The sequence below is a fragment of the Myotis daubentonii genome, chromosome 1 (genome assembly GCF_963259705.1).
Source record: "Myotis daubentonii chromosome 1, mMyoDau2.1, whole genome shotgun sequence".
Classification (NCBI taxonomy): domain Eukaryota; kingdom Metazoa; phylum Chordata; class Mammalia; order Chiroptera; family Vespertilionidae; genus Myotis; species Myotis daubentonii.
The window spans coordinates 76,179,028-76,201,603 of record NC_081840.1 but is presented as its reverse complement, the minus strand read 5'-3'; the positions used below and the strand labels follow the sequence as shown (position 1 = coordinate 76,201,603).

The 22,576-nt window shown below is 54.6% G+C and overlaps 1 protein-coding gene across 7 annotated transcripts; it reads right to left on the bottom strand.

Moving 5' to 3' along the window:
• Window positions 1-31: 31 nt before the first annotated feature.
• On the bottom strand, window positions 32-22,133 carry ARHGEF40 (Rho guanine nucleotide exchange factor 40). Of its 7 annotated transcripts, none has more exons than XM_059706748.1 (24): window positions 21,633-22,133; window positions 17,768-17,965; window positions 15,923-17,174; window positions 15,609-15,776; window positions 15,347-15,467; window positions 14,353-14,449; window positions 14,169-14,249; window positions 13,943-14,059; window positions 12,471-12,566; window positions 12,273-12,388; window positions 11,764-11,890; window positions 7,708-7,830; window positions 7,466-7,609; window positions 6,387-6,997; window positions 6,024-6,258; window positions 5,604-5,690; window positions 4,859-5,074; window positions 3,979-4,149; window positions 2,991-3,168; window positions 2,112-2,216; window positions 1,769-1,912; window positions 1,133-1,263; window positions 701-762; window positions 32-566 (listed from the first exon to the last, which is right to left on the bottom strand). In XM_059706748.1, exons 1-23 carry the CDS (start codon window positions 21,633-21,635, stop codon window positions 706-708), a joined length of 4,578 nt encoding a protein of 1,525 aa, XP_059562731.1. In that variant the 5' UTR covers window positions 21,636-22,133; the 3' UTR covers window positions 32-566; window positions 701-705. The 7 variants fall into 7 exon arrangements, with proteins under 7 accessions (XP_059562731.1, XP_059562675.1, XP_059562683.1 ...); XM_059706692.1 differs by lacking the exon at window positions 21,633-22,133 and adding an exon at window positions 20,084-20,242; XM_059706700.1 differs by lacking the exon at window positions 21,633-22,133 and adding an exon at window positions 20,084-20,241 and having other exon boundaries at window positions 701-747.
• Between the last annotated feature and the right edge of the window lie 443 nt (window positions 22,134-22,576).

The window sequence follows — 22,576 nt, the reverse complement described above, 5'->3', positions numbered from 1 at the left end:
GAGGACGGCTTCTAGCTCTTTGGACACAAAGTGTGAGTAAATACATTTAATATAACAATAGGATTATAATAACAGTAATTACACATATAAAGTTTGCAGTTTCCCACACCACCCTCATATATTGGTTTGCATAGCTCCATTTCCTATGACCCCCCAGAATGGAGTCACTAGGAATTATGGGTAACCTGGCAGGGATGGGTCTTCTCAGGGAGAGTCGGGGTGGGAAGAAGGGGAAACACTGGTCACCCGGGTTTGTGACACGGGGCTGTGCCCTGGGAGTGAGCAGTGGCCCAGGATGGGGAAGGACTGGGCCAGGGATAATTCCCCACCTCCAGGGTATGAAGGCGGCAAGCAAGTATGGCTACTTTGGTTCCTGAAGGAAGGCACCCAGTTGGGGAGAGCAACAGAGATAGTGGTAGCAGGGAAACACGCTGGTCCTTTGACCTCTCTGTCCAGGAAGCAGAGGGAAGGAAGTCAGTGCTCTTCCAGTCCTTCACTATGTCCCACTGCCAGCCCAGCCCAAAATGTGCTGAGAGGAGGGGCTGTAGCCAAGTTCTGGATTTTCTCTAGAAACCAGGAGAGAAGAGGGAGATGGGTTGGGAGAGGGAAGAGGCTGACGCCTAAGCAGTTGCGGGGAGGAAGGATGGTACATGCAAGAGGGAAGGAGTGTGGAGGTGGTAGAAAGGGGGTACTGACTCACCCAGGTCACAGAGGTGTGGTGGGGTCACTCAAGGCTCTGGCATGACTCTTAGGGGAGAGAAACTGCAGTGAATTAAAAGGAGAAGAAATGACCTCTTCCCTGTATTCCATCTCTCTCTCTCTCACACATCCCTGTCAATTCACCTTTTTCCTCCCAGATTTAATCCAAGTCCAAACCAGGCTGTTGGCATTCTCCCCTTACCACCCACTCCTGCAGTGTGCTCTTTATTAAAGATTCCTTTTCACTTCTGACCTCAATGCCTCTCAGCCAGGGGTGGGGGAGAGGACAAAGGCAGACTGTATCCAGCCTGTAGCCTTGCTGGCAGCACAGGCTCACTGGTTCCCCTGCCCTCATGGGTTGAAAGATTAGAAGAGCCCACCCAAAAAGTGGCTGAAGAGGTCACCCATTCCTAGCTCTATTGCAGGGACTTACCTGCCGGGATAGCCCTAAGATCCCTCCAGTGGCCAGAGTGGGAGTGCTGCTCCTAGGGTGGGGGGGTGGCAGGCTGGGGCTGTTTCTTGGTCCTGGGGACGCATCTCCGGAAGAGTCCAGTGTTTCTGGGGCTAGAGGGGAAGCTAGGGTGAGAGCAGGGTATAGAACTCCTAGATTACCTTAAGCAACCAAGCTGCTCCATCAGGGAAGAAAAAGCTCTATAGCAACAGGAAGCTGTGAGTCACCATAGCAATCCACTTGCAAGAGAACCGCCCCCTACCAAGAGGCAGGAAATTGTCAGCAGCGTCATTAGAGCAACCAGGGAAGAAGCGACAGGAAACTATAAGGATTGCCATGGTGAACCAGGAGGGTACAACAGGAAGCTGAGGCAGTTTCCATAGAAATCCAAGGAGAGCTAGAGAGAGGGACAGAGGAAGTGCTTCATAGCAACAGGCTGCTGTAGTAGTACCCTAGCAACCAGATGGAAGGCTCTTTTAGCAATGGGGAAGCTGTAAATAGTTGTCATGGCAATGGGGCTACTTGGCTGGAAAAAGGAATTGCTCAGCAGCAAGCAGCCTGAACATCACAATGGTGACCCAGCTGTTGGGGGGAGCCACCCCTTGAGAGGTGCCTCACCCAGGGAAATTTGCTTGACGTCCAGATCCCAGGCCTCCTCCTCGACGCGGGCAGGCAGGGAGCAGGCTCCCGGTGAGAGGCCCGGAAGGGAGGGGCCGGCATGCTCAAAGGATGACACGGCCACAGAGGCCCGAGTCCTGGCGGCTGCAGAGAGTGGGGGTGGGGGAGGGGTGGGGTGCTGGTGTGGGAAAGCCCTCCTGGCTCCCTGAAATGACCCTAAGTTTCACAGAGGGCTTCCCAATCGGTTCCACAATTTTCCTCAATTTGTACCATGCTTCCCCAGCTGTGCCTTCACTGTCAAGGTCTTGACTCTGGCGGCCACCCCCCAGCATTGGGCCCTCACCTCTTCCAGTGAGCAGGGCACTCAGCGTCCGCTCCCCAAGGGCCTTGATGTCCAGAAAAGGCTTATTCCCAATGCCCATCGAGACCATCTGCTGCACTCGGAGCTCTAGGGAACAGAGACCCTGTTACCAACCTCCTTTTGCCCCTTCTCTGCTCCAGCCTTAGCCCTGTTATGGTTGATTCTTCTTTGCTCCTTGCCAACTCTTATTCCGCCCTCTCATTCCTCTGGTGTCTCTTGTCACTCTTCCGGGTGACTGTCCCCACATGGATGGAGATGGTGGTCCTCAACTTCCTCCTCAAACACCTGTCTCTTTTCTCCTGTAGTTTCATCCTCCCCATTGACCATTCTAGCTGCCCAACTTTTCTTCGGATACTCACATTTTTCCTTTTATCTTGGGTGTTAAGAGCAAAACTCACATTTCTACATACCTTTACAGTTTACCAGTGCTTCCATATATATCACCTTATTTAATATTCCCCATCACACTGAGCTGTAGATATTACTTTCCATTTTTTTCATATGCGTGGAATGAGGTTCAGAGAATTTAAAAAAGCACAAAAAGCAGATGCAGGACCAAAACAAACGAGCTCAGGTCACACAGCAAGTAAGTCTGGGACCCAGGTCCAGTGCATACTTTCTCTCTTTTGCTCAGCCATTTGCTCTTGCTTCCCTGAAGTTTGCTGGATTCCTCTTTCCTTCTGGTTCGCCTTAGACTAATTTGTATCTCAGCTTCCTTTCTAAAACCATATCTTAAATATTCTCATAAGTCATTCTTCTTTCTCCATCCTACACCCTGTTTTCCCAAGTGGTCTCCACACTTTCCAGCTAACCTGCCATAATCTTGACCCTAAGCACACCCTTCCCATCTCTGCCTGTTACCCTTGTTATGGGCCGCCTGTCTCCACAGCAGCTGAGCGATAGAACTTGTCCACTTGAGTTTGATCTCTGGTGAAGCTGCCTGCAGAGTGTATGCCTCTCTTGCCCGCCGCCGTCGAAACCACAGCTCAAAGCAGAGCCCGCTGTCCCCGATGTTTTCTGTTAGCCCCATGTCAGCAGTCTGAGAAAGAGCGGAAAGAGTGGGTAAGGATGGAGTGAGTCCTGGCTAGATAGTACCACATGGAAAAGCATTACACTTAGCCTGGCATGTGGTGTATGTTCAGTAAATGTTTGCTCAACACCTACCATGGGCCAAGTGCTCTACATTTAGTCTCCATAGCAACCATAATTTATAGAAGGGGAATGCCCAGAGACATGAAACAACTTGCCCAAGGGTTTATCATAGCTTAGTAGAGAAGGAAGGTTCAAACTCATGTCTATGTTATTCCAAACCTAGGCTTTTTTCCCCCTCTGTACTGTACCCCCCCCCCCCACCCCCAAAGAGCTGGAACTAGTGTATGGGGACAAAGTCTAGAAACCCTTAGAATCATGCCACATAGCCACAGGTTGCCACTGATGTTTATCTGGTCAGCAGAGCTGTTTCCTTAAGGTAAGCCCTCCCTCCTTTTGGCTTCTTCAGTTCCATCATGTTAAGCTATATATGCCTGTCCTTTCTCTCATCCCCAGAGACCATTCCTGACTCAAAAGGCATGTGTGTTCTTAATGGGAAGGGTCCTCCTTCTTTCTGGCTTGGAATGCCTCATGGGCCTCCTGCATGAATGAGAAGGAAAACCCCAAGGAGGAGACTGATGACGGACTTCTATCACCCCGATACCCTAACTGATGGTTGGTTGCAGGCCAAAGCCTGTTCTAGATGATGCAGATTCTGAACCTGGGTTGGGGTTGAATTTACAGAACATCCTGAGTTCTCAAGAAGAGCATGACTTCCTGACCCATTCCTTGCCACCCCTCCTTCCTGCAGGCATTGTACCTTAAAGGCCTGCTTGTAAACAAAGGTCTCAGAGCCCCCCTCAGAGCCCTTGAGCTTGCTGAACAGGAGGAGATGCTCAAAGAGAAAGACATGGCGAAGGCACTTCTTTCGGCCACAGATGACGGTGAAGGGGTCCCGGTGCAGGAGCTGTCCCTGTTCCTTCAGGTCTGCCTGGAGAAAGGAAAAGGAAAGGTTACTGGCCCTGGAACCCTTTGTGTATGTTTTACGGGGAGTAAAAATGGGATTTATAGGGCAAGGGCCTAATGACTAATTCTCAGACAGAGTTGGAATCAGGGCAGCACTTGGCCTAGAATCCACCCACTGGTCACTGCACAGCACACCTGCCTAGCAGCACAGCTTGCCTCTAAAGATGGAAGGCACATTGCACAGTAGGTTTACAGCCTCTCGTGGGGAAACCTTTGAATGTTGGGGACCAAAGCACCACTTTGCCCCAGGAAGAGAATCAACAAAGACCTGATGGGGAAAGAAATCTATCCCAGAGGAGGTAGGTTTTCAGCCTGTATTGAATCTCAGGGCTGGAAAGAGATTAGGTAGAGGAGAATAAGGTATGTGTTGAGTGTTGAGATGCAGGAGGAAATGCAGAGTAGAGGATGGAGAAAGAGAAGAATTAGGAAAGGAACAGGGAAGCACAGGCAGATGTAGGATCATGGGATATTGAGGAGGATATCGCTTCTTTATTTAAAGACGAGGAAACGGAAGCCAAGTGAAGTTCAGTGACTTGACTACGGTCACCCAGCTGGTTAAAAATGACAGCTTGGGACCCTCTGACCTGGAGTCTAGTTCTCTTGTCACCAGCCCACACTGCCTGAGGCCACAGGGCTGGGCAGTTTGAGTGGGAGTGACTGGAGCCTGGCCTCACCTCACAGCCACGCACTGCCTCCACAGCCAGCAGGTCTCTGCCCCGGGTCTCTTGTTCCCGAAGCAGCTGCACTGCAGCCCCAAGGGCCTGGCGCTCAGAACTCAGCTCAGGCCCCGCTTCCCGTAGGAGCTCCTCCAGGAGCCGCCCATAGCGAGCCAGCTGTTCCAGGGGCTGCTGCAGGGCCCTGGGCAGGCGAGGAGCACTCTCTGTGGAGCCCTAGGTTGGGGAGGAGACAGACAGGGATTAGGGGAGGGTCCAGATCTGGTGGGGACTGAGCTCTGTCGGGGGGGGGGGGGGGGTGGTACTCCAGGCTCTGGGGAATAGATGAAGCTCAGATATACCCCAAGGTAAGGCAAAAAAACCTTTCCCCAGAGAGAAGTGCAGGGATTCAGTCATCCTCTATATCTTGACACGGAATAGAGGAGGAATACAAGTAATCCTTTCTATTCTCTGGCTTTTAACTTTTGAATCACTTTCACATCTTTTGTTGTGAGGTCTTTTGATCCTCAGAGCACTGTGTGAATTAGTTACAGTGAGTTTCGCCCCCATTTACCAGTGTAGAAACAGAGGCTCAGAGGAGCCAAGGGTCTTGGTGAGGAGTCCCTCAGGTGGGCGAGATAAGACCTAGGTTCTGGGAGATTATCGGTAGGTCACGTTCCTGGGCACGTGCGGGAGAGATTTTGAGCTTGGGAATTTAGGGCTTCCTGCCCCCCCCCCTTCTCATGAGGGTTGGAGAAAAGGTTACCTTGGTCGGGGGGCCGAGTGCAGCCAGAGCATTCTCCAGTTTGTGTCGGTGCTTCACGTACTGAGCGTAAAGGCTGAACTGGTCCCCCTGCGCCAGTAGAGGAGAAGTAAGCCATCCCTGCACACAGCCCCTTCCTCTCCTCCTCCACATCCTCGCTGTAGTCCGAAGGAGGGCAGGGTCACAGGGAGCACGCAGTCTGCTAAGGGAATGGGGGCTCCCGTGGAGCGTGAAGGCCAGGCAGCACTTGTGGACAGGGACACAGGCTGAGCAGGTCCGGGGGCCCAGGGAATAGCACTAGCCCCGAGTCTTGGACCACACATTTTGGTGGGGATGGGTTGGGAGAAAGACACTGAGGAGGATCAAGTGGGTGGAGCTGAAACATGACCTGGAAGAAGGAAGAGGTCCTATAGGATCACTCACATGGCGAAGGAAGCAGGCCCCAATTCGCAGGGGGTGGGTGGCACAACCCTGAAGCTCCCGCAGAAAGTGTGTCCGATGGAAGCTGCGAAGCCTCTCCCGGACACTCAGGGCCGCAGCCCAGGTGCCCCGTAGTTCAGGGGTCAGCTCAGACCCAGGAGGTGGCACTGGCTCACTCAGAGTGGCCACATATTCCTGCTCACAGGCAATCAGCTCAGACACCAGACGCTGCTGGGCACTGCAGGTACAACAAAGAGTGGCAGAGGAGACTGGGGCGTGGGAGGGAGTCACCACCCCAACAATGTCATTCTTTTCCTGCTGGGCAGTTGTGCCTGCCTCTGGGTACTGATTGGGCTGGGCTCTCACCTGATGCTTCGCTTGCGCTCCATCCGGGGGGTGCCTACTCCCCAGGGCCCATCTGGACCCCCGGACCGGCTCAGCAGCACGTGTTCCCGGGGTGAGCACGTCCTATCGACCACCTCGGTACTGGTGACCTCCAGGCCTCGGATCAGCACAGTCCTCGGTGGTCTGCCCTCTGCTTCTGGAGCCAGTTCAGGGCCCTCCTCCTCACAGTCCTCCCCACAGGGAGCCAGGGAGCAGTGGGATGGGGCTGCTAGCGGCCCAGGGCTGCTGGGGAGCAGCAGGGAGCTGAGACTGGGTGAGGGGCTGTGGGGGCCTCGCTGGGCCCCTCCACTGCTGGCACTGTCTGCCCTCCGTCGCCGGTGGCCTCGTGGACTGGCCTCCTCTCCCAGCTGTTGCTGAATCTTCCTCTCCAGCTCCTGGCAGCGGGCCCGGCAGCGGCCCCATTCTCTCAGGGCTGCTGGGCTACCCAGGTCCAGGGCCAGCGCCCGCATCTCCTGGAAGGTGCCTGTGCTGGGCTCTGGGGCTCGGCGCAGGGCCAGGGCGGCCAGCACGGCCTCCCGACCTGGCCCCGCTCCTGCCAGCCTGGCGGAGCCTTCATCTACCCACTCATGTGCCTACAAGACCAAAGGGGTTGGGAATGGGAGAGGAAGGAGTGAGGCCTGTGCTCTCCCACATGCTGCCCGACGACAGCTCCGGCCTCCTTCCTGATGGCTTGCCCATCACCCTCCCGGTCCTCTCAGAGCATGTCCCCTCGCTCTTCCAGCATCCCTGCCTGACCATGCCATCTCAGCCGGCATGGAAGCAGCAGCCTAGATGAAAGAATAGCCAATGTGTACATAGCATCTATCAGTGGTAGGCTCTGCACTAAGTGCCTTTTATGTATGGCTTGTATAATCCTCACAGCAGCCCTGAGAGGTAGGTGCCTATGGAGGCACACTCAGGCTTGGTATCTCATCCCAGGCCATTTAGCAAGTAGGTGGCAGAGCCAATAGTGAAAGCCAGGGAGATGGCCACCTGAGTCCCTGCTCTTAACAACTATCCAATCAGTCTGTCCAAGCAGAAGAATGAGGCTGCACACACACCTGCTGGAAGAAGCGCTGTAGCCGCAGGGCCCGGTGGAGGCCACTCTCCACCTGCTCCAGCCGCTGTTCAAAGATATCCAGAACCTTCTGGGAGGCAGTGTCCTCTTCCAGGGCTAGGGCGTCCCGTGCCTGGGCCAGGCGCTCCTAGAGAAGGGGGCTGCGCTCAGACCTGGTCCTCTTTCCCACTCAATCCCCCCTTCCTCCCGAATGTCTCCTCTCTCCTGCTCCTCTTCCCTTCTCACCTGAACCTCAGCACTGAAAGCCTGGAATCGGAGCTCTGTCTCCTGCAGGGCAGACAGGCAGTCCCCGGGCGCAGCGAAGCTCATCAGCTGCTCCTCCCCTGGACCTGAGAGCCACTGCAGCACCTGGGGGCAGGCAGGGTGGAGAGCAGGGCTGAGAGGGAGGAAGCGGCCTTGCAGAGGGAAGGAAAAGGAAGCCGAGGCCCAGCTCCACCCCCACCAGCCCAATCAGCAGAACCTTGTTTCATCTCAGCGGTCAAGTGGAAATGCTAACAGTGAACGGTAGCTGTTTCCACAAGGCCAAGTGAGAAAGTAAGATCTTTGTAAAGCACCAGATGAAGGGGAAGCTAGGCTGGCAGGAAGCACTGAGGCAGGTGGGTTAGGGTTCCAGGGATATACCTGGAGATGAAATCAATAAAACTGGTGTGAGCCTGAGGCAGGATGAGGGACTGATGAATCGAGATGAGGGCCAGGAGAAATTTCACATTTACCGAGCCCAGTGATGGGTGTGCAAGGCACCCAGGGAGCAGGAGGTGGTTTTGTGTGTGTGTGTGTTTGCACACACAGGCACCTGTAAGCAGCTCTAGTTGCCTATTATGGGCACTACTTACTCACTGGTTCTTGGATATTTGACCAAAAAGGGAAGGTAGTTTTTTCCTCTGACAAAAGGCTGGAAGCTGAGTGAAACTGCCTGAGGATAAGTCAGAATGCTCCTAATTACCTAACACTTCCATAGTCCTTTGCTGAATTCATTTGGTTGGTCCTTACACCTCTGTAAGTGTAATTATCATCTCCCTTCTACAGATGAGGACTTGGGAACTCAGAGAAGCTTTAAGACTTGTCCAACATCTTACTCCTAGCAGAGCAAGACCTCAAGCTGAGCACATTCGACTTCAAATCCTATCTGCTAACGTTTTTCTGAGTGTGTGTTTTTTAAAAAATATTTTTATTGATTTCAGAGAGGAAGGGAGAAGAGAGACATAGAAACATCAATGATGAGAGAGAATCACTGATCTGTTGCCTCCTGCACGCTCCACACTGGGGACTAAGCTCACAACCCTTGACCGGAATCAAACCTGGGACCCTTTAGTCCACAGGCTGGTGCTCTATCTACTGAGCCAAACTGGCTAGGGTGGTGGCTAAATGTTTTTAAACAGTGGGAGAAAACAGGTAATAAGCAAGCAAGCAAACAAACAATAAGATATACAACCCTTTGGATACTGGAATGAAGGGAGCGAATATGCAGAAATCCCAGAAAACAAAGAGCCCTGCCACTACTTCCCATACCCTGAACTGACCCTTTTGTCATTGGCCCTGAATTGACCCTTCCCCTGATGCCCAGAGGCAGGCCCATGATGTGAATTCACTCACCGTGCTTGGGGTTAGAAAGGAGCAATCAGATTTCAAAGCCCCCTCTACTCCACGTGGTAGGGTGGAGAGCAAATCCATAAGGGGCTCTTAACCATAGGAGAGAAGAATCAAGGTTCAGAGAAGCCAGCCTTATCTCTGAATCTCCCCCACAGAGAGGCCTTGGTTGCCAAGGCACTTAGGGCTTCCATTGCCCTCTCTTTCCAAGGGGCCTTTCCAACCTCAGGTTTGGTGGATGACACTGTATAAAGAGTTGAGCCCATGCATGGCCAGCATGGCTCAGTGGTTGAGCATATGACCTATGAACCAGGAGGTCATGGTTTGATTCCTGGTCAGGGCACATGCCCAGATTGAGGACTCAATCCCCAGTGGCGGAGGGGGTGCAGGAGGCAGCCGATCAATGATACTTTTTCATTATTGATGTTTCTATCTCTCTTTCCTTCTCCCTTCCTCTCTGAAATCAATAAAAAATAAATATATAATAAAAGGGTAATATGCAAATTGACCCTAACTGTGGAAGGACTGGTAGCTATGACACACACTGACCACCAGGGGGCAGACACTCAATGCAGAAGCTGCCCCCTATTGGTCAGTGCATTCCCATAGGGGGAGCTCTGCTCAGCCACCAGCAAGGCTGACAGCTGCGAGCTCAGTGGTGGTGGTGGTGGGAGCCTCTCCCCCCTCTTCTGCAGGACTAAGGATGTCCAACTCTGGCTTAGGACATCCCCTGAGAGCTCCTGGGCTGCCAGAGGGATGTCTGACTGCCAGCTTAGGTCCAATTCCCCAGGAAGCGAGACTGAGCTGGCAAGTGGACATCACCCGAGGGGTCCCGGACTGTGAGAGGGCACAGGCCAGGCTGAGGGACCCCCCCACCCCACTTGAGTGCATGAATTTTCATGCATGAGGCCTATAGTATCCTATCTAATAATAGACAAACATGGTAATTAACCATACCTCCGACACGCTTCCCATTGGCTAATCAGGGCAATATGCAAATTAACTGACAACCAAGATGGCAGCCTGCAGCCAGGCAGCTGAAGCGAACAGGAGGCTTGCTTGCTCCAGTGACGGAGGAAGCCAAGGTTCCCCACCTGCCGCCGCCCAGCTCTGAGCTGCACTCTAAGCAACTATGTTGCAATTATAGAAGCTAAACAATCCACAGAAACCTGCTTTCAGCTAGCCGGGCCTCAGAGCTGGAGTTGCAACGGTGTTTCAATTATAGAAGCTAAACAAAGCCCAGATACCTGCTTTCAGCAGCAGAGGCCTCAGAGCTGGAGCCGAGCCTCAGAGCTAAAGCCGGCTCTCAGCTCCAGTGACAGCCATAGAAGGTAAATAAATCCCAGAATAAAAAAAAAAAAAGAAAAAAAGGAGAGGTTGGGAGCTTCAGCCACCCTCCAGCCTGAAAACGGCCCTCAGCCCCTCACCCAGATTGGCCAGGCACCCCAGTGGGGACCCCCACCCTGAAGGGGGTGTGACCAGCTGCTAACAGCCATCATCCCCTCATCCAGGCTGGCCAGGCACCCAAGCGGGGCCCCCACCCTGACCTGGGACACCCTTCAGGGCAAATCAGCCGGCCCCCACCCGTGCACCAGGCCTTTATCCTATATAGTAACAGGGTAATATGCAAACTGACCCTAACAGCAGAAGGTCTGGGAATGACTGGTCACTATGACACACACTGACCACCAGGGGGCACTCAATGCACGAGCTGCCCTCTGGTGGTCAGGGCGCTCTCACATGGGAGGACCTCTGCTCAGCCAGAAGCCAGGCTGATAGCTGCCAGTACAGCAGTGGTGGTGGGAGCCTCTCCTGCCTCCTCAGCAGCGCTAAGGATGTCGGACCGCAGTTTAGGCCTGCTCCCCGCTGGCAAGTGGACATCCCCTGAGGGCTGCCGAGCTGCCAGAGGGATGTCTGATTGCCATCTTAGGCCCAATCCCCCGGGGAGCGGGTCTAAGCCAGCAGGTGGTCATCCCCTGAGGGATCCCAGACTGTGAGAGGCCACAGGCCGGGCTGAGGGACCTCCCCCCCCCCCCAAGTGCACAAATTTTTGTGCACCGGGCCTCTAGTATATATATAAAAGAGTTGAGCCTGGCCAGTGTGGCTCAGTGGTTAAGTGACTCATGAGCCAGGAGGTCATGGTTTGATTCCTGGTCAGGGCACATGCCCAGGTTGTGGCCTTGAGTGACTCATTGGTTTTTTGGGGTGTGCAGAAGGCAGCCGATCAATGGTTCTCTCTATCAGTGATGTTTCTATCTCTCTCTCCCTCTCCCTTCCTCTCTGAAATCAATAAAGACATAAGAGTTGAGGGGGCATGGGTGGCAGAATACAGAGCTGGTATCAATAGTCATTTATTATTTTTAAGCTAAGGAGGTAGGCACTCCAGGATCAATCAGCTCTTCCCAGACCCCCTAAGATACTGAGCATCTCTCACAAACTTTAAGGAGACTTGATCAAACATACAATGGGAAGGGGAAATGTGGTTTCTCTTCTTTGTTGGTCCTGTGATAGATACTATCTCCCTCGTGTTGAATCTCACACTGACCACGACTAACCTCCAGGGGAGGTAAGGAGAGAGGGAGGGTCAGTCAGCCAAGCTAGGTTAGAAGAACACCATCAACTCTATCAGTGAAAGGGGGGGTGCTGGAGGCCAGGCCCCCAGGTGGAGTAAGAGGTCTGGGGGTCCTGGTTTACCTGCTGGAGTCGGTGCAGGCGTTGCCGCTGCTCCTTCTGTTGCACGTGCAGGTTGGACAGGCACACAAGCTGGTGAATGGCTTCGTCTACCTCCTGATATAGTGTAGCTGGGCCTGGGCCCTCCAGCCTGAGGAAGGGGTAGAGCAGAATGAACCACTGCCCTTCCTTGTCAAGCCCCTCACCCCTATCCCATCATCGCATCCCAACAAGAGAGATGGCACAGCATCATGGGTCATCATGTGGGCCTGGACTTGAATCCTAACTCTTTCATTTACTGACTGACCTTGGCCAAGACATTTAACATTTCTGACCCGCCAAATCCCCATCGGTAATCATAACTAGCATGTAGGGACCTTGTGAGGGTTATGAGATAAGTGGAAAAGCATGCTATCTTGTCCAGATACATGCTCAGTAAGAATGTTCTGGCAGCTAAGGTTTATTGGCCCCCCTCTGTTGTGTCTCCACCTGCCATGTCCACCTGCCCCAGCACACCTGCCCCTCCCTCATACTTGCTGCTGTGGGTGGAGCGCAGCCTCATCAGGATGGCACCCCCATCCCTCTGCAGTTCCATCAGCCGGGGATCTGCCAGCACCTTCTGTAGGGGCTCCGGCATTCCTACCGCCTCCTGGGAGCAGGGAACAGTTGACAGTTGGGCTTCCACCAGAGAGTCCCCACCCGATGCCCTGTTGCCCCATCTCACTTCATACCTCTCCCTCTGGCTCTGCCGCTCCCTCCAGCTCCGCAATGGCTTGCCGCACAGAGCCCAGCACACCCTGGCACAGCCGACACAGCCTTGCCACTTCCTGAAACATGCACACAGGGATGGAGCCCAGGGCCAGAGTGGAGCACAGGGAGCACACGGGGCAGCCCCAGAGACCTTTGTGGAGGCAATGCTGGCTTCATTTCGTGACTTTGTTGCTTACTAATTGTATGACCTTGGGCAGGTCCAGAAACCCCCCTGAATCTCAGTGTCCTCAACTGTAAAGTCCAGATAAGACATAAGGGATTTTGTGAGGTTTAAAGAGATGCTGCTGTGTAAGCACCCAGCATGGGCCTGGCACATTGTGGAGCTTAGTAAACATGAGGCTCCTTTCCTTTGTCTGCATTGGGTCCTTACCCTATAAAACCCTCCTCCCAGCCTATTCAGATCCAGGTCCCATGTACATAACTTAGAGACCATGTTACAGACCTCCTTTGCTTCTTTTTTTTTTTTTAGACCTCCTTTAATACTTGGCTCAGATCAAGTTTACACCTCTTTTCTTTTTTTAAAAAATATATATTTTTATTGATATCCGAGAGGAAGGGAGAGGGAGAGAGAGATAGAAACATCAATGATGAGAGAGAATCATTGATTGGCTACCTCCTGCGTGCCCCCTACTGGGGATCGAGCCCACAACCCGTGTGCCCTGACCAAGAATCAAACAACGACCTCCTGGTTCATAGGTCAATGCTCAGCCATTGAGCCACCCCGGGCTGGGCTACTCCTCTTTTCTTGTATACATTTAGATTCATAGAATCAGAAATTATCACAACAGATGTCCTTTGTGGGGGGGAATCCTGAGGCCTGGATGTTGGTGCAGGGAGCAGGTACAGAAAGGCACCTTCTCAGGAAGTGGTACACAGTAACTTATCCAACGTCATGTGGAACCAGAATCAGATTTCCTGGCTCTCAACTCTTTCCAGAACCCCAGTGATGCTATTTTGCAGTTCTTCAGTTGTTTCTGACATCTCCCACCAAAATTCACATGCAGCTTAATATCATATTAAGAATTTATTTAAGTACTGGCCAGTGTGGTTCAGTTGGTTGTAGCATTGTGCTATGCATGGGAAGGTCGTGGGCTTGATTCCTAGTCAGGAATCGGGTTGCAGGTTTGAGCCCCAGGAGGCAACCTATAGATGTAGATCTCTCACATCAATGTTTCTCTCTCTCTCTCTCTCAAATCAATTAAATTTTTTGTTTAATATACTCATCCCATTTCCTCAGTAGCCCACGCAAGGTACATGCACCATATTTTGCTCATGGTTTGTGAGCCATAAATATACTTGTTGAATTGATTGGAAGGAAAAACACTTTTTCCCAACCCCTTAGTTGTGTCTCAGATCTGCCTTGTCTCCTAGAGTGTTCTCAGCAGGGTCACTCCTGGCTCCCCGTGTCCTGGGTGGAGGAAATGTAGCTTACCTGGTGTGTCTCTACCCAGTGGCTGGGAGAGGGCTCCCTGTGACCTCCCAAGTCCCACTGCAGCTCCTCTGGCTTGGCCACTTTTTTCAGATCATTCTCTGACAGCAACTCAGCACCCTGTAGACATATGGAGGCAGGGGGTTTCTCGCCTGGGCGCCACCCTTGGATTCCAGCTAACCTCTTCTCTCTCCACTACTGAGGGGCACTAGGTGGGAAGGGCTCAAACCTGAAATCCATGGAGCTCAGCCGGAGGGTCATCATGACTGAGAAGCAGCAGTCGCTGAATGAGACGGGGGTCTCCTGAGTCCTGAAGGAAGAAAAGCCCAAATCGTGGGCAACTGGGTGGCCTGGGATGGCCAGTAGGGAAGAGTTAGGATCAGGAGAAGTACCTGTCTCAAGGGGTTGCTTACCTGAAGTTGACTGAGGACAGGAATGAGTGCTGGAGGCAGGGGAGGTGCCTTGCGAAGGTCTAGCAGGACGGACAGCCCCAGTGTCTGTAGATCAGGCCTGTGGGGGCAGGAAGAGCCAGGGAGGCAGCGTGTGTGTGTGTGTGTGGGGGCGGGGGAATAGTAGCACAGGGTCTGGCTTTAGTGTTACTAGTTCGCAGAAGTTAGTTCCTGGTATGTTTGGGAGGCAATGGGCAAAGGGCCAAAGTCTGGGATGTGTGTTCAAGAAATGGTGTGACCTAGCAATCAGCAGTCTATATTCACATGGCTATTGGGTCACAGGTCAGGGTCTGGAAAATTAAGAATTCTTTGCTCTGGAAGGAATAAATTCAATGCCACCATGTAGCATGGTCCCTAATAGGTTCTTGGTGTTCAATAAATAGTTGTTGAATAAATGAGTCAATGTCCTGATAGTCTAGGGCAGCGGTTCTCAACCTGTGGGTCGAGACCCCTTTGGGGGTCGAACGACTCTTTCACAGGGGTCGCCTAAGACCAACGGAAAACACATATATAATTACATATTGTTTTTGTGATTAATCACTATGCTTTAATTATGTTCAATTTGTAATAATGAAAATACATCCTGCATATCAGATATTTACATTACGATTCATAACAGTAGCAAAATTACAGTTATGAAGTAGCAACAAAAATAATTTTAATGTTGGGGGGTCACCACAACATGAGGAACTGTATTAAAGGGTCGCGGCATTAGGAAGGTTGAGAACCATTGGTCTAGGGAGTGTTTCAGGATATTAAAAGTCAGCAGTGCTGATTTTAAGGATCTATGTAGGTATCCTGGGGATTGGGGGTCAGTGAAGTCAGAAGTCAATGACTTGAAATTTTGAGAAACAGGTGTCCTAGATGTCAGGAGGTTAGTGTCTTGAGAAGAGAGGGGTCAAAGTCCTCATGACCCAAGAGGTTAGTGTCCAGGGTGCCAGCAATGGGCCTCCGTTACCTGAGCAGTGAGTGCAGGTAATGAAGAGCAGTGCTCAGCATGCCTCGGGAGGGTGGGGGCTCCTCAGGAGGGCACGGTGGGGTAATGGTCAGCAGAGCTCGCCCACTATGGTCGACCCCTCCTGAGGACACAAAATGGCCAGACTGTCCTTGCCGGAGGCAGGCTTTGGCTACCTCCCATCCACTCTGCCTCCCTCTGCAGCCCACTTCAACTGCTTCTCTTCCGTTGTTCCCTTTCCCTTCAACCACTGATGCTCACTGACCAGTCAGGACGAGGAATCCAGATGCCATCAAGTCCCAAGCTATGTCAGGGTCATCAGAGATGGAAACCGGAGGTGCCTCTTCTGGGATCCTATCCCCTTTCACTTCCTGCACAGGCTCCAGAGGTGGTGGTGGAGGGTCAGAGGGGAGCCCTTCAGGATCTGTGGGTCCTACACAGACACAGACAGAGCTATGGGCCTGAAGTGAGACCGAGTATGGCTGTTCCACTCCCAGCCTCACCTCTGCTTCTCCTCCAGCCCCTTTCTGAGGCCTAACCTACACTGGCCCTTGCCCATTGGCCTCAGCATCACCTCACCTGCTGTGCACACCAGACTCGGGCCCTTCTGCTCTCTCTCTTGGGCCTTCTCTTCCTTAGTCCCACAGGCTTCTGGGGGCTGCGGCTCCTTTTCATCTGCTGGTATGAGCTCCTCTTTTAGCTCAGACTCTGGCTTCTCTGGACCTTCGAGTTCCTCCTTAACCAGGCTGCCTCCTGGAAGCTCATGCTCACTTGGTGAAGGCAGATTAACAAGGGCTTCTTGTTGGCTGGTCTCTTCCTTGTCCCCAGGGTTCAGCGGGACAGGAACATTGTCCCCTCCTCGGTTAAGAGCCCCTCTGCCTGCAGCTCGCTTCTTTCTCCTGTTTCCTTTGCCTGTTCTCCGAGGGGTGCCGGGTGGTCCTTCAGATCCCTGGCTCAATCCTCCCCCAGCCTCCGCTGGCCTCAGGGGGCAAAATTCAGAGGCTTCCCCCAGAGCCTCTGCTGGGGGCTCAGATACCTCCTGGGCTGCTGCCTCTGGGAGAGACTCAGCTTCAGGGGGAGACCCAGGGGAAGCCCCGCTGCTGCTCCCCTCACCCGGCGGGCGTGCCCCATCCTGGTCTGGAGGCCCCGGGCCCTTCTGGTGCATCCATGCTCGGTGTCTCCGGTGCCGGCCCTTCCCTCCAGCACCCTTTCGGGTGGGTACCGTCCGGGTTCTGGAGAGGCCCGAGGAGCCCTCAGCATCGGTGGGGCTCCCCCTCATGGGCAGTGTCACCTCCAGTAGCTCCACGTACTCGCCCTCAGGTCCTTCAGCAGGGGCATTGTGCCCATCCCCAGGACTCCTGGTGCCCAGAGCGTCCTCAGGGAGTGGAGGGCTGGGGAGCCCTGGGGGTCCGGAGGGCAGTTCTGGGGGCAGCGTGCTTGGCCGATGTCCTACCATGAGGTTTCCTTTGTGCACAAATCGGGGGCAGATGAGCTCAGCCCAGGGCAGCCGCTGAATCCCAGAGGGTGCAGAGAGTAGGCAGGTACTGAGGCGACCTGTTGGCCGGTCCTTATTGATGCCTTGTAGCCACTCAGGTGTGAAGAGGTAGGCACTAGCCTCATTGGGCACAGGCAGCTCCTGTACACGCCCACCTCCTGGGGCCAGGCACTTAAGTACCAGGCGGGGTGCTTGGGCTGCTGAGGGCACCACTTGCAGGTAGAAGTCCCCTGGGCACAGCAGCTGCCAGGGAAGGGCTGCTAGCTGTACCACCACCTGCTCATGCAAGCAGAGGGGCCAGCCCTCATGGAAGAAGAGGAAACCGCTGTACTGGGCCTGGGGAGAGAGACGGGAGGCTGTGCTCAGGCCTCTGCTGATGAAACCAACAGGAGGGGGCAGTTAGAATGGAACCATCCTAGGCAGGAGTGGCCTTATGCCTGGTGGGTTATAACCCCAGGGGAGCAGGTGTTCATGTGGCAGAGGAAGGGCTTGGGACTGGTCAGTTTTCCGGTGGTAGGAAGCTAATTCCATGTGTGGGAGTAAGAACTGAGTCATGACAAAGACATGGTCAGCAGAGACCATTGTCTTGGAGGACTCAGAGACTCTCAGGAGGTTTTATAGCTAAAAAAGTGAAGGATCTCTATTGAGCCACATCTGGGAGAGTTAGTGTCTTGACAATTGATATGAGGGAAAAAATATCTGGAATTGGGTCTGGAGGGTCAGGGTGTTTGAGGGTTGATATTTCTTAGGGGCTAATTTTCGAGCAAGATGAGTGTCTGTGTGTTAATATCTGAGGGGCTGTGCCTCTGGAGAGATCAGGATCAGGGAGGCTCCCACCTCTGGGTGGGGGAGATTAGTCAGCCTGCCTAGTCTCCGGAGTGAGGCAGAAGATCTTAAGGGAGGAAAAGCAGGAATGCATGGTCACTCACACAGGCTTCTTGCTGGATCTTGGCAAGCAGATGCTTGGCGGGCACCAGGAAGTCCAGAGTGTACCTCAGCGCATCCTCCCGGTAAGTCCTTTCCACTACCTGGAACACCTGGCCCAACAGTGTGGGGGCCGTTGCCTCAAAGGGCGGGTACAGGGCGGCGAGCGTGCTCTGCACACAGTCTTCCACGGGCTCCGGCTCCTGGGAGAGACAAGACCAGGCTGCAGATCACCCCAGCATGGCTCCTTGGGAGTGGGCTGGTATGGGGCTGGCTGTGTCACCCCGGGGCCCCACTGAGTGCACAGAGAGGGCACTCAGGAACTGCTGGCAGAATGAGCTCAGGATGGGAGTGGCGCTGGGCCAGTCAGAGTGCACAGGCCTTGCAGTGCACTCCCTGAGGGAGCTCTGAGAACTTGGCTGTGGAGATCTGGGGAGAATTTGTTGTGCATGTCTCTGATTAGGGCCACCCCTGATCTTAAGGATCAGGGTGATTGCACAGGCCCTCCCAGGAGAGTTGAGATGGCTACTGGGATATCAGGGGACTGAGTTATAGCTGAGAGCTCTGGAGGGTGGAGGGCTTTCACACAGCATCCTGCAAGCCCCTCCTCACAGGGCCTACCATCCACAGACCCCCTGCCCCCGCCATCTTTAAAAAAAGTTAAATAGCAGTTTAATTTTGACTGACAATACAATATCTTAGGCCATCCATTTAATCTCTATACCTCAGTTTATTTTCCTGTAAGATGGGTGATATTTTTGTTGTGCTCACAGTTGAGGTATACAACATTTAATTGTTTTATATGCATTTAAAAAATTTTTTTAAAACAAAAATACTAATTGTGAATGAAAAAGAGGCTACATAGCAGACCTGACAAGTTCAGTGGCCAATAGTAACCACACATAATACATTCCCAACTGGGTAAGTCATGGTGGGTAGTCAAGTGCCAGACCTATAGCTTCCTTAGTAAAAGGTTAATCTTTACTTTAATAGAGCCCTGCCCATTGTTCTTGTGCAGCTAGGATAACATACCTTTCAAATGCCAGAGTAATCTTCATTTCCAGACAACCTGGAGGCATAAGCACCCTCAGGAGAGAGCAGGTGCACCAAAACTCACTGCTGCCTTGTTGCCTGCATATTATCTCTAGTTGCTGTAATGTTAAATGTTAACTACCCTGAACCCGTCAATGTGAAAGAAGTATATATCTCTCCATTTTGCTTTTTATTCAACCCCAGGTATCCCCCCCTCCCCTCTTTGCTTTCTCACACCTCCTTAATCTACCACCAATGGATTTCATGTAAACTTTCTTACATTTTCTCCTTTAATTCTAAATGTAAATAAGGCAATGCCAAACTGCCATTCTCAGGAGCATTTTCTCAGTCTATTGAGATCTTGCTTCCAAGCATGTCCTCAGTTTGGCTCAAATAAACTCTTTAAAAATTATTTTATTTTTTTAAAATTAAATTTATTGGGGTGACATTGGTTAGTAAAATTATATAGGTTTCACAGGTATACAATTATTATATGTTTACCACCCCAAGTCAAGTCTCCTTCCATCACCATTTATCCCCCCTTCACCCTCTTCCACTTCCCCCCACCCTCTCTTCCCTCTGGTAATCACCATACTGTTGTCCAGGAGTCTTTTTTTCCTTTGCTTAATCCATTCAACCTTCTCACTCACCCCTCAACTTCCTCCCCTCTAACAGCTGTCAGTCTGTTCTCTGTATCCATGAGTCTGCAGAGACCCCCATCAAAAGAGGTGGTGCCACCACCCATGAGTCATATGCTAGAGATGGTGGTTGGATGGGAGGGAGGACTAGAGGGCTGTGTATCTTGAATCTTTCTAGCACCCTCTCTCCCCTCTCCCAGAGTGGCTGTGAAGCAATCACCCATTCCAGAGCATGTGGGATTGGGTTACAAAGAACTGGGTGGGGACAGTTGAAACAGGAAAAAGTCACAAAAGGAACATGTGGGGAAGGGAGAAGCAGGCCTTGATGGTCTGTATTGGAGCTGAAATCTTTTCTGATTTCAGCAGGACTCTCTCTGCCCATCTCCACCTGGAGCCACAGTCTCAAAAGACTCAGCCCGACTTCCTCCAAACTCACCTCCTAAGTGAATTAATGGGTTATCTTTCTCCATCCCACACTCTAGACAACTACCCCTCAGGCAAACTTATTCCTCCTTCAAGATGGCTTTGAAGTTCCTTCACCAGATTTAATCGCTGTAAATGCGCAAGGGGATGCTCACTGCAGAGTTTTTCCAGTTCTTTACCTGCCCGATCCCCAGCCCCCGCCTTTGCCCTGAAGACAAAGCTGCATACCATTCTGCTCCGGGTCCCTCCAGCCAGAGTTGCCAGCCAGTCCTGACCATGAGAAGCTAGGGCAGCCACTCCGGACAGGGCCATTCCGTGCGTCACACAGAGACCCAGCCCCAAGGTGTGTGGGCGAGCAGACAGACCCCCAGTGTTCCGGGGCCTCGGCCAGCGCAGTGAACGTGGGAGGGGGGCGGGGGGAGATGGGCGGGGGGAGGGGAGAGGAGGGGAGGGGAGGCAAAGTGGGCCGTGCGCTCTGAGGCCAGCAGCGGGGAGCGGGGCGCTAGAGCTGGAGCAGCGAGGCAGCTGCAACCCATTAGGGGCGGTGAGCTCATGGCTGAGAGAGAGTCTCAGCCACAGGAAACGACACCGGCGGGAGGGGAGGAGGGGTCTGGGGTGGGAGGCGGTGGGCAGGAGCACCGAGACCAGGCCTCTAGGCCGCCCGGACCAAAGAAGAGACCAGAGAGACTGAGTCAGCTCTCCCTGGCCCAGTTCCTCTTTCTTCTCGCTCCAGCCTCCCTGCCAGGGTGCCCTTCCTTTAGTAGAGGAGCAGCCCCGGTAGTGCTCCTCCCCCTTCTCCACTCCCCGCAGGGAGCGCCTCCCAGGCAGTCCTCTCCTCTCCCCCTCCTCCCTCCCCCCTCCTCCCCTCTCTGCAGGGAGCACCCCTTAGGGCTTAGGCCGTGTCCCCCTACCCCACCCCCGCAGCGGGCGCTCCCTGGCAGCGCCCACTGCAGTAATTCTTCAGAGAATACTTCTGGAGTGAAAGTTCGCAGGACAGTGACCACTCCTGCTGGTATGGGCTTTCCCCGAACTATGCCCTCCTGCTTCCCGCGCCCTGAGTGGCTGCTGCCAGGGTCCCCTGCCCCCTACCGGGAGCTCCCTCCCCTTTGCGGCGGGAATGCCCTAGCACTGCTTCTGTCCCCTGCAGCGTGAGCTGGGACACCCCCGCCCCCAACCTCCTGTCTGCTCCAGCAGCGTCACGCCCCCGGGCACCGTGAGCCCCCTCCCCATTCTGCCCACTATCCTGAGGCAACCTCTCTTCCCCGCGGGAATTTCCCTCTTCGGGTCTGGCCCTGGCCCAGGCTCAGCTGCGGCCGGTCCCCCAGGGCCGGATGGGTGGGTCCGGTTCACCGGGCTGGGGACTGGGATGGAAAATGGTAGTTGCAGGCAGGTCCGTTCTCATGACCTGAGGCCGGCCCCTTGCAGGGCCGCTGCAGCACCCGAGCCGTAGGAGGGACCCGGAGCGGGAGGGAAGGTCCTGCACAGGTCAGGACCGAGGAGGGCGAGGGGCGGCGTGTGGATTAGGGGAGAGACCAAAGGAGAATGGGGGAAGGGGCGGGGAAGAGGAGGAAGAAAGAAAGGGTAAGGGCAGTACCCGGTGGGGACCGAGCCAGACAGCGGGGCAGACAGATCAAAGAGCAGGGGGCGGGAGGGGGAGTCCCGGGAGCGCGCCGCAGCCCGGAGCAGGCGTCGGAGGCACCCGGCTGGGTGGGAGCTGGCGGCCCACAGCGCACGGGGCGCAGGCGGAGGGCACCCGGGGTGGCGATGCGGGACTCACCATGGCTCGGCGCGGTTTCGCGTCCGACGCTCGGGCCGGCGGGCGGGGCCGGGCGCGCCGCCGCCTCCGTCCCGCCGCTCGCGTCTCCCGGGTCTGGCGGGGGGACAGCTCCGGCCGCGGCGCTCGGCGGCTCGGCTCCCAGGCCGCGGGGCCCCGCCAGGGAGGACCGAGACGGCCGCCCGCCCCGCCTCCCAGCGCCCGCCGGGCTCCGCGCCGACCCCCTGCCGGGACTCGCGGCCCCGACCCCCTCTCCCGCGGAGCCTCTCCCCGGCTCCCCCGGCCGGTCTGCCTGGTCCCCCGCAGCCCGCTCCCTCCTTCGCTCCCACCCCCACCCCCGGGGGGAGCTGCGACCCTGCCCGGGAGGCCCGCCTGCCCGAGATGCCCTTCTTTTCCCGCCACCGCCTCGCGCTCTGCGGGACCCTCCAGAGGCTGGGGCGTCCGTGAGGTCCCTGCACCCCCAGCCCAGGACCCGGGTCGGTCGGCGGCCGGAAGCCTCCGTCTCTAACTCGCCTGGGAACCTCTTCTCCCTTCAGTTGCCAGACTCGGGCAGAACCTGGGGCTCAGAAGAGACCCCCCCGCCCCGCCCGCCTTGGGTGGAGCGGAGGGCAGGGAAGCCAGGGGATTCCTCCCACCCTCTGCGTCCTGCGGGCCCTCCTCTTTCCCTTCTCCTCTCCTCAGTCCTCGAACACTCGGGCTCTGACAATGGGCTCCTCTGTTCGGCCTGGGGATGGCGGAGGCGTGGGGGGCCGTGAAGGCTTGGGGTGGGCGCCGTGGCAGGCGGGGGGCAGGGTCCGGGGATCGGGATCCTCCTGGAAGGGCGTGCGCTGCTGGGAACAGGTTCTGAGTCTCGTGGTCGCTGTGTGTCCACTCGGCACGTCCTTCCTACCTCTCCCACTTGTGCTGGCGGAGGGAGGCAGCCGAACCCCGATCGGACCCCATAAATT